The sequence below is a fragment of the Gracilinanus agilis genome, chromosome 3 (genome assembly GCF_016433145.1).
Source record: "Gracilinanus agilis isolate LMUSP501 chromosome 3, AgileGrace, whole genome shotgun sequence".
Classification (NCBI taxonomy): Eukaryota; Metazoa; Chordata; class Mammalia; order Didelphimorphia; family Didelphidae; genus Gracilinanus; species Gracilinanus agilis.
In genome coordinates, this window is record NC_058132.1 from 388,055,268 (window position 1) to 388,066,918 (window position 11,651).

Consider the following 11,651-nt stretch of genomic DNA (forward strand, 5'->3'; position numbering starts at 1 on the left):
TGTGTGAGTTCTGTATACCTCTGTGATCTGGGGTGAGTCTTTGAATCTCACCAGGCTTTAGATACCTCACTTGTGGAATAAGAACAATGGACTCTAAAAGTGCTTATCAAATTCAGGTCAATGTTTCAGATTGTCATGGTTTCTTTCATTTTTTGATCATCCTTCCCCCCCCGCCCCGAGATCTGGGGAAGATTATACACACTTGTTGATGTGGGAACACGATTTATGCCTAGGTAATTTTATATATTTATATATAAGCATATATGTATACATATATGGAAGGAAAATATTACATATTCTTTTTTAAAAGTTCTAGATTAATCTAAAATGATTTTCTTTCTTTTTCTTTATCCTTTTTTTTTAAACCCTTACCTTCTGTCTTAGAATCAACACTGTGGTATTGGTTCCAAGGCTTAAAAGTGATAAGAGCTAAGGCAATGGGGTTGGGTGACTTACCCAGGGTCAAATAATTAGGTAGTCTCTGAGGCCAGATTTTAACCAATGATCTCCCATCTCTAGGCCTAACCCTCAATCTACTGAACCACCTGATTGCGTCCTAAACAATCTTCTGATAAAATAAGGAAAAAATTAAAAAAAGACAAAAGCAAACATAACTATAAATACACTCATTCTTATAATTTGGAATTTTTAAACCCGTGAATGTTTTTTTTTATCTTTCTTTTTCTTTTTTATTTCAGCAAATACATTGTTAATCTACCCTTTTACCAAAAGTTTTCTGTATTTTTCTGTACTCCCCAAAGCCTTCTTTCACCCTGCTTCCTGCCAGGAAATCTTCCTAAGTAACATACAAATGGATAATTCTTTAACCTGGAAGCTAACATTGTTTTTTGTTTGTTTTCTTTTGGCCACTGATTTTTCTTCTTTTGAAATGTTACATAAGCTTAACATTTATTTTCTCTTTTGTTCTGCTACTTTTATCTTGTTTAGTTGCTGTTCTTTAAAATAGTTCATATTGCTTTCCTGATATTCTTTCTTCATCTTGCTCACATCCTTTTCACTTTCAGTTTACATCTCTGATTCACATTATATACATAACTGCTCCATGTTTTGATCCACATACTCTTACTGCCTGTTTTTTTTTCCTTTAGAACTTAAGAAAGAATTATATAAAATGCAGCTTTGAGTTTGACTGTAAGAGGAATCATGATATCTTTTTCATAGATTCACATTGCTGTATTGGGAAATATGCAGACTAGGGGTGCTGATTTCAGTAGAGACTAGTCGTAAGAGGCAGTTAATGACCATATCTTTGGCCTTCATGGCCTCTAAATTTTTTTCCCGGGATATCTGTAGACTGATTTGATCCACACTTGTCATGATAAGCTCTGATCCCAGAATTTGAATAGGAGAGCTGTCATGAAATACAGTGTCCATGATATACTGTTTATATAACTCCTTTACCTTCTGTTCCAAATATTCATTCAGCATGGCATTGGAAAGAGGCTTCTGAAGAGGCACAATACTTTTGTCCTTGATGCTGGTTATTCGCCAATAAGATGAGTGCCTTTGAAGAGGTTTACAGGGCAAGTCACTGAACTGAGTTGAAATGGATTCTTCCATAGGCAAAGGAATTTCTGAAGATTTCAAAAATGGGCCAAATTCAAAGCTGCTCTCCAAGGTAGAATCTGTTGCAGCTAAGTTGATGGCCATGACTTGGCCCCCGGCAATGTGTAAATCATTATAATTCTTGCAAATACTTTTACAGGAAGGAGGAACCAAATATGTTTCTCTGCTCATATTGGAGTCTCCACATTCTTCAGCTCCATGAGAAGTTTGCCATTCAAAGACAGGGTTCTGATTTGATTCCAGCACTGAGACTTTTTGTTTCCAGCTATGTTGACTTTCTCTTGAACGAATTGAAGAAATAAAATTTCCAGGAGGCTTGCATTTCCAATGAAGACTTTTGTCTTGTGCTTCATCTGAAGATGAACAGGGGATACAACTGGCAGAGTTCATCTCTCTAGCCTTTTCTTCAGCAGCTTGTTCATCCTTTGGAGTATAAGTCAGGTGGTTATCAGACCAATAGGCAATTCCAATGAGATATGCTTCTGAAAGCATTCCTAGAAAGACCTGCTAAAAAATAAACCAAAAAGAATGGTTAACATGAAAAAGTATCTCTTTGGTGTATCAGAAAAGCTTATAAAAGACAACAGTTCTTTAAATAAATTTAAATCATTGTAATTAAATGGATTGGGAGTTAACCTTAGAACAAGGACTACTAGGTTCAAATCCTGCCTCTGACATGCACTCACATTTACCTAGTGCTTTTAGGTTTATAAAACATTTTCCCAATAGTAATTCAACAATAAGTAATACAAATCATGCATTTCTGACTGGAAGAATGAGGCTACCATTAAAAGAATAAAGTTAGAATGAGCAGCAGACTTAGTGAAAAGGTGATATTTGTTGTTTCAGGAGACATCCAATATCCAAATAGAAATGTACAATGGCCAGCAAATAGTAGGAAATTCAGAACTATATTTAAGATAGATAAACACTTGGAGATCTAGACTTGGAAAATTTTTAAATCATCTGAATTAAATGGATTATTGCAGTTAGGAAACTATGAAAGATATCCAAGGGAAGAGACAGAGACAGAGACAGATAAAGACAGATAGACAGAGAGTAAGAAGAGGGGCAGAGTAAGAGAGAGGGAGAAAAAGGGAGGGAGAGACAGACAGACAAATGAGGCAGAGGCAGAGACAGAGAGAGACAAAGAGAGAGGGGTGAGAGAGAAAGAAAATATTTAAAAGAGAAGGATAAAGGGCTGAGAACACAAAAAGACAAAGAGAACACCAAAGAATGAGAAAAGAAAAAAGACATGAGAATCAGGATAATATAAATTCTGAAGAATCAAAGGAAGACAGAATTTTAAGGAAGGAATGGTCAACAGTATCAGATACTGTAAAGGGAACAAAGTGATTGAAGGAAAAAACCCAATACTTGGGATATTATATTTTATGGGTAGAAGAGTGGAATGAAAGCAAATTGCTGGGGGTTAAAAAGGAAATAAGAAAATGGAAACAATAAGTATAAATTACATATTTCTCAGCTGTGACAATGAAAATGAGAGAAGCTAGTGTCTACAGAGAAAACTCAGGTCAAGGTAAAGGTTCCATTCCATTTTATTTGTTAAAGGACAAATCCGTATAAGTATGAAAGCCAAGAAAATGAAATTAATGAAGACAGGGAAACTGAAGATGGAAATGAAGGAGATTAAGTAAAGCTGACAAACACAATTGAGCAGCAGAGAGCTCATTTCAGCTTCAAGAAGACTTGTACATAGCCTTGAACATATTCTGGCTGTGTGACCTTGGACAAGTCATTTATAGTTTTAGTGCTTCAGAAATCATTAGTCAAGTATGTATTCTAATATAGAATATTGTTGTCATCATATATAATTGCTATTGTATTATAATTTTCTCTCTCTCCAACACTCAAAGTTTAACTTTTAAATGTCTCAGGGAACTCTCTAAATACTTTCAGAAGAGTTTAATTGGAGGAAATTGCATGCACCAATAAAATCTCCATAGACCAAGAAAATTGTGGTATGAACAATGAAAAAGGATTCCAGAACCTATAGGATATAGCAAAAGTAGTAATTAAAGGAAAAATTACATTTCTAAATACTTATATTAATAAAATGGAGAAAGAACAACTCTCTGAATTGAGAATGCAATTTTTAAAAACTAGAAAAGGAAAAAATTAAATATTCTCAACCAAAGACCAAACTAGAGAAATCCTAAAAATTAAAGGTGAGATTGGTAAAATTGAATATAAGAAAACCATTGAATTAACAAATAAATCTAGGAGTTGGTTTTATGAAAAAAAAAATCAAGGAAATAGTTAAATCATTGGTTAATATGAATTTTTAAAAGAGTGAAGAAAACCTGGCATTAAAGGTGAAAATATACAACTAATGAACATGAGATTAAAGTCATTATTTGTAGTTATTTTGCTCAATTACATACCAAGAAATTTAACAATTTAAGCTTAAATGGAAGAATTGCTGCCAAAATATAAATTGCTGCCCTACACTATTAGAGAAGGGAAAAAAATCTAAATTAACCTATTTTAGAAAAAAGAAATTGAACAGGCCATGCATGAATGAACTTCCTTTTTTAAAAAAAAGCATCAGAACCACAAGTGAATTCTACCAAACATATGAAGATCAACTAATTTCAATATTAAATAAATTATTTGAAATAACAGATAAAGAAGGAGTTTTATCAAATTCTTTTCATGAAACAAATATGGTACCAATACCTAAAGCAGGAAGAGCAAAAAAACAGAGAAAGAAAATTATATACCAATTTCATTAATACTAGCTAGGAGACTACAATAATATATCACAAAGATTATAAATTGTGACCAAACAGAATTTATAAAAGGAATAAAGAGTTAGTTTAACATAAGGAAAAGTATTAACATAATTCTGTATGTTAATAAAAAAGCAATAAAAACATATTGTTATATCAATAGATGCAGAAAAAACCTTTGAAAAAACACATGTCATTTCTATTAAAAAACACTGGAAAGCATAGATATAAATGGATTTTTTCTTAAAATAATATGAAGCATCTACCTAAAGCCATGAATAAGGCTTTTTTTATGATGGGGATAAACTCAAAGCCTTCCCAATAAAATCAAGAGTGAAATAAAGCTGTCCATTATTACCAGTATTATTTAGCATAGTATTAAAAATGCTCGCAAAGCAATAAGAAAAAGAAATTAAAGGAATCAGAATGGGCAAAGAAGTAATAAAATGATCTCTTTTTGCAGATGACATGATGGTATAGGTAGAAAATCCTAGAGATTCAACTAAAAAGCTGGTTGAAACTATCAATAATTTTAATAAAGTAGCTGGATATAAAATAAACCCACATAAATCAATAGCATTTTTGTATATTGTTAACAAAGTCATACAAGAAGAGACAGAGATACTCCATTTAAAGTAACAGAATTGAATAAAATAACAGAATTGAGTATGCCTATCAAAATGAACCCAGCAATTGCATGAATATAATTATAAAACATTTTTATAAAAATAAAGTAATATCTAAAAAATTAGAGAAATATTAATTATTCATGATTGGGTAGAGCAAATATAATTAAAAGGATAATTCTGCCTAAGCTAATCTATTTATTCAATGCCATCCCAATCAAATTACCAAAAAAATCTTATTGATCTAGAAAAAATAATAACAAAATTCATTTGGAAAAACAAAAGATCAAGAATAGCAAAAGAATTCATGAAAAAAAGGTAAAGGAAAGGGATCTAGTAGTACCACATTTTAAATTGTATTTTAAAGCAATAATTATCAAAACTATTTGGTACTGACTAAGAAAGAGAAAAGTACAGCAGTGAAAAAGAACATATATATATATACATATATATACACACACACACATATATATGTATGTACATATATATATATATATATCAAACAGTAGTAGGAGATTATAGTAGCCTTATATTTGAAAAAATATAGATGCAGGCTATTGGGATAAGAAATCACTATTTGGTAAAAGTTGCTGGGACAACTTGAAAGTAGTTATGCAGAAATGAGGATTGATATCTTATAGTGTTCACTAAGATAAGATAAAAAGGGATATATGACCTAAATTTAAAAGGGCATATCATAAGTGTATTAGAACAGGGAACATATTACTTTTCAGATGGAAGATTAGGAGAGGAACATATGAGAAGAAAATAGATGGAGAGCCTTGTGAGTTATAAAATAGATAATTTTGAGTACATTAATTAGAAAAGCTTTTGTTCAAATAAAACTAATGTTGCCTAGATTAGAAGGAAAGCAGAAAACTGGGTGGGTGGGGGGAATTTTCATAGGCATGATAGGTCTCATATAAAAAATATAGAGAACTTTCTCAAATTCATGGAATAAGTCCATCCCCCAACTGAAAAATGGGTAAAGATATGAACAGACTATTTTTTGATAAAGAAATCAGTCATATATATGTGAAAAAAATATTCTAAAAATATTCTGTCACTACTGATTAGGGAAATGCAAACCAAAACAATTCTGAGATACTATTGCATATCCATCACAGTGGCTAAAATGACAATAGGGAAAAATGACAAATGTTGAAGGGGCTATGGAAGAGTGGGGACACTAATATGCTGACGATGGAACTGTGAACTGATCCAATCATTTTGGAGAGCAATTTGGCATTATTCCCTGAGAGCTATAAAACTGTGCATATCCTTAGACTCAGCAACACCATTACTACATCTATTTCCCAAACAGATCAGGGGAAAAGGAAAAGAACCTATATATTCCAAAATATTTATAGCAACATAATGGTGACAAAGTACTGGAAATTGAGGGGATGTCCATCTACTGGGGAATGTCTGAACAAATTGTGGCATATTATTGTGATTGAATTCTACTGCATCATAAGAAACTATGACCAGATTTTTTTTTAATTTGGAAAGAACTACATGGAATAATGAAGAGTGAAATGAGTAGAACCAAGAGAACATACAGTTACAGATTTAATATTTGAAGAATAACTTGTGATTGTTCACCTCCAGAGAATGAACTGAAAAATGGAAACATGAAAAAAATACATTTTGCTATATATTTTGCCAGATGGTGCTTTCTGGTGTTGAGAAGAGACACGAGAGCTGAAAAAATTAAATCAATTTAAAAAAATTCATAGAAGATAAATGAAGTTCAGAGAGACAAGCAGAATAGCTATGAATTTATTTTGTACACTTTTAAAAGTATTATGTAATAGATATTTCTAGTTTCATATGTAATCCTATTGTTATGTTCTTTGTTTAGAAATATTTATGTCTCTTTGTGTCTGAATTCAGAATGACAGAAAAAAATTATTTTTAAAAGTAGGAGAGGAGGTGGTTTTCCTGTAAGTTTGAGGAATAATTGAAATATGTAAAGAAGAGAGAAGACATGAAAAACTGAATGTTCTTGTGAATGAACACAAATAATTTCAAAAGTTTGTGATCCATGTAGGTCTGATCTTTAAATAAAACAAAGCCATGTCCTAGTAAACAATAGCATGAACTTGGAGTAAGAAAATCTTGAGTTAGAATAGTTTCTCATATACTTACCAGCTGTATGACTTTAAGCAAGTGACTTATCTTTTCCAAGCCTCAAAACTGTAAAATAGAGATAACAAAAGCAGACGGTCATTATTAAGATAAAATGAAAAAACAATCTATATGAAGTGTTTAACAAACTCTTAAACAGACAACTATTATCATAGTCAGGTGGCAGTGTTTTCAGATTCTATTAAATCAATTATTCTTCAAGTAGAATTATGAAACTTTAAACATTACAGGTAGAAAAAAGTGCATTATAATGCAATAACAAGTATTATAGCAATGGCATATTATATATTAGAGTACATTACTTAACTAATGAATTCAGAAGCAGCAAGGTGATACAATGCATACAGTGTGGACCTTTTAATCAGGTAGACCTAAATTAAAATCCATCCTCAGACATTTACTAGCAGTGTGATCTTGAACAAGTCGCTTATTCTGTTTGACTCCATTTTCCCTGCTGTAGAATAAGGATAATAATAGCACCTATCTCCAGAACTGTTGTGAAGAACAAGGAAGATACTGTTTATAAAGTACCTAGTACGTAGTAAGTTTTATATAATTGTTAGTTATTTTTAAGAATGTGAAGCCCAGAGTAAGGGATTCAGGGACTTAGATTCTCTTCCTCATTCTTCCATAAATTAATTTTGTGAGCTTGGGTAAGTTATTGACTTCTCTGAGTTTCAATAAAGTTCATTATAAAAATCAACCTGTCATAAGAGATGATTCCTAAAGTCCTGTCCAGTTTAAACATTCTATAGAGAAAAACACATTCAAATTAAAAGAAATTGCTTGGAATAGAGATGAAATTTTCGTGATAACCAGGAGATGGCAGCAACAAGCACAATTATTTTAACTTGAAAATTGAAAGCACACTCTAAAATCAATCTACAGGGAGAAAATATTGCACTATATAGCAGTTATCTTTTTAAATTGAAAATATTTTAAGATGTAATACATTGGTTCATTCTTGTATAGTTCTGATATTTTTATTTAAGTTTAGACATTTAAAATTTTTTAAGAGTTAAGAAACTCATGTTTTCATAATAATACTACTCTACACTTCTTCAATGGCGTTTTTAAAAAGCTTCAGAAAAATAATAATAGCTCACTAAATAAAATTCAGTTCACCTATCAAAGTTTAATCCAACATATAGTTTTATTTGAGCTGAATTCTTATTACTTTATTTTTAAGAATTTTTAATCTTGAATATGGTTTAGAAGTTTACTTGAGTTCACTTTGCAGAGAGTGTTCTGAAATATTTACTTTGTGTGGATTTTTTTTTCAGATAAGAGAAAACCAAAATAAACTTGATGTGCATATTTGTAATTTAGAAAAAAGTACTGAAGTTCATCTTGTTACACGGATTCGGTGCTTATTAAATTACATCAATAAAGTAAAAAGCTCTTTTCTGCATGTATTTTGTTTTGTTTTTTTAAACAAATTACCCAAAGCTTAACTTCTATGCTTCCACCGAGACAGAGAAAGGAAATTTGTATATTCAAAATAAGGAAGATGGAAGATTCAATTAATATAAATCAATCAACATTATTAAGTGCCTACTATATGCTGGACAATTTAGTAAGTGTTGGGGATACCAAAAAATCCAATTAAATAACTATGCAGAAAAGCCATTTATATGCTAGGCACTTTGTTAGGTGCTAGAGAGGCAAAAAAAAAATTCAATCTAATAACATGAGATGAAAAATCTGAGTGTTTTTAAAACAGCACAACCATGAAAACATATACTATCACAAATATACAAGCACAAAAGAAACATAATATTGGAATACTCTGTATTCTTATTCTATTTGAAATTGTTTTTCATATCTGGGATGTTGGAGAAGTCAATATTTTTCCTGAGTGATGTTTATGTTCACTTAAAAATTTTGAAGTATTTTTCATTTATACTATTACAATTATAGGGAGTTGGGAAAAGGAGCTTCCTCTATTGACTCTCTCGTAATAAATAAATAAAAACATAAAATATCTTATACAGTGACTGCATCTGACAATGTATGTAACATTCTGTCCCTGTAATTCTCTGTCTCACTACGGCAGAGAGTTATGTTTATCTGTTCCCTGTGACTATCATAAGGTTTTTCTGTCACTCAATAGTTCAGCTTATTTTATTGATCTTTTCATTTACATTGTCACATTCATTATATATATATTTACATATATATATATATATATATGTATATATATATATCACTTTTGGTACCTCATTTCACTTTATAACAATTCACACAAATCTTCCAGTGGCTCTGAATGTCTCAGATCTCACTCCCTTCCTTGATCACTTTCCTCAAACAAGAAGTCTATTGGCTCACAAATACACACAGCATTCACAGGAGCATAGGGGAGATAAAGAGTGAGCACATATTTAAAGCATAATGGGAGTGAGAAATGAATATGGGGAAACACACTTGGCCAAGGCAACTCAACTCTAAAACTACAATCCCAAAAGGTTCTTTTTTGTTTCTTTGAAAATCACTGTGGGTGTGGTTTCAATGATGGATATGTAACAAGGTTACTCAGCATCATTTATTCATTGTAGGGCAAAATGTTTCCAATAGATGGGTTAATCCTTCTACTTGCTAGATGAAGCAGATGATGCTCAACTGATTCTTCACTGGTCTTAGTTGTTGCAGAGCTGGCCCTGGTGAGCCCTTCAGCCTGAGCCAAACAAGCAATTTGGCCAATCAGCTTCTTTTATTAAGCAGTTTTCTTGGCCAATAAGCTTATAAAGATAAGGGTGTGGTGTCTTTGCAGATGAATTAGTCCATTGGACTCTCTAAGTTGGATCTCCAAAGAGCATCTACAATCTTTCATCATCTTCAGTCCAAGGCTCATCTGGATGGTACTGTGTTTCTGTCAGCTAGAATGTTATAGCGGTCTTTTCAGCTTAGAGCACTACTTGGCTTTTAGCTAGGGCAACAACCCTTACTTTAGACTTAAAATACATTAAAAGAAATCTCTAACTTCCTCAGCGACTTGGCTGTAAAGTTTGTCACCTTAGATCACTTGGTCTATCATTTCCGTGGTCAATTCTTCCTAGCTTGCAGTTCACTTTTAAGAATTGGGATTTGATTTCATTGGTACAGGAAACTCTTGAAGGAGAAAATTTCATCTACTAAGGCAGGCTGGTACTTTCTCTGTAATTTATTGTCATAGAATTGCTTGGAAAACGATACATCTCAAAGGTGGGACTAGAATGAAGGTCTTCCATTTTCCAGGGTTGGCCTCTATTCACTATGCCATGCTGTCTTCTCTTTTCATTTTCATTTTTTTTATGAAGGGGCCATTTACATTCAGAAGGTGTATCCATTTTGAGATCATTATGGTATATATGGCATATCTATCTAACAGTAAGGATCATGGCTGGACCCAGGAAAACAGGTCAATCTTACTCTACCTCTTCACTAAGGGAGTCCTCTCACTGTACTCAAGCATTCAGTGATGGAACCAGTTCTAGTACTAGGGAAGCCCAGTCTCTAATGAAAAGCATTAGGCTTAATTTCCTCACCCTCTTTGTGCTCCCCTACACAGCCCTATGGAAAAATTACTTATAATTTAGATTTTAACTCATGTCTTGCATCTCCTCAAAGTAGGTAGTAGAAAGATGCTCAATATGCAATATCAATTCTATGTCCTAAAGGTAAAAATATCAATAAGGCAAGTACAACTTCTCATTTGGTCTGTTTTTATCAAGATGTCAGATACTTGAAATCCCTCATCAAAACTAAATCCTTCTTCTGTAATCTTTGTAACCTATATTAGACTTCCCTCTATTGAGTGTAGTGATCCATATATACTTGGGATCACTTTATTTTCCCCTACTTTTATCCACACCAAAAAGCTTACCCCTTGGGTACATGGCTTTTTCATACTGTGCTCTGTCTCTGTGTCTCTGTCTCTCTGCTTCTCTTTCTGTCTCTATCTGTCTCTCTGTATGTTTCTCTCTCTCTCTATTTCTCTCTACCTGTCTCTGTCTCTCACAGTGACACTCCATTGCCCCAACTATTAATATATTGTTTTTTAGCAAGGTGCACCCTTTGATATTCTCCAGTCATGAGTGACATCCTGTCAAGGGTCAGTGATACCAATGAAGTCATATTTACTTACTTCTGTTAAAATTCCTAGTATACCTTATTAATTAGTCACATGTTTTCTATAAATAAATACACTGTCATGATAACATTATGTGTTATAACTGCTGGCACCTAACCTAGCAGAGAAAAAAAAATATGGCATAGTACCAAGGGTGATGGCACAGTATTAGTAATTAAATAGAAAGTGGATAGAGTGCTGGACCTGATATCAGTGACTCATTCATTCAATAACTACTTATTAAGTATCTGTTATGTGTCAAGCATTGTGCTAAGCACTAAGAATACAAAGAAAGCCTAAATATAATTCCTGCTTTCAAAGAACTTGCATCTAACCTCAGATGCTAGATATGTGACCTTTAGCAAGTCATTGAACATCTGTATGCTTCAGTTTCTTCATAGGCAAAATGGAGCTAGTTATGGCCCC

General features: G+C 32.5%; 1 protein-coding gene across 1 annotated transcript; it reads right to left on the bottom strand.

Annotated features, from left to right (window-relative positions):
* Positions 1–405: 405 nt before the first annotated feature.
* On the bottom strand, positions 406–2,079 carry TASL (TLR adaptor interacting with endolysosomal SLC15A4). The gene has a single exon (XM_044666830.1). The coding sequence runs from the start codon at positions 2,077–2,079 to the stop codon at positions 1,177–1,179; it is 903 nt and encodes a 300-aa protein (XP_044522765.1). The 3' UTR covers positions 406–1,176.
* Positions 2,080–11,651: the final 9,572 nt, after the last annotated feature.

What these genes read in the sequence shown, in the direction of transcription:
- TASL (XM_044666830.1), bottom strand. Translation starts at nt 2,079, where the DNA reads ATGCTTTCAGAAGCATATCTCATTGGAATTGCCTATTGGTCTGATAAC.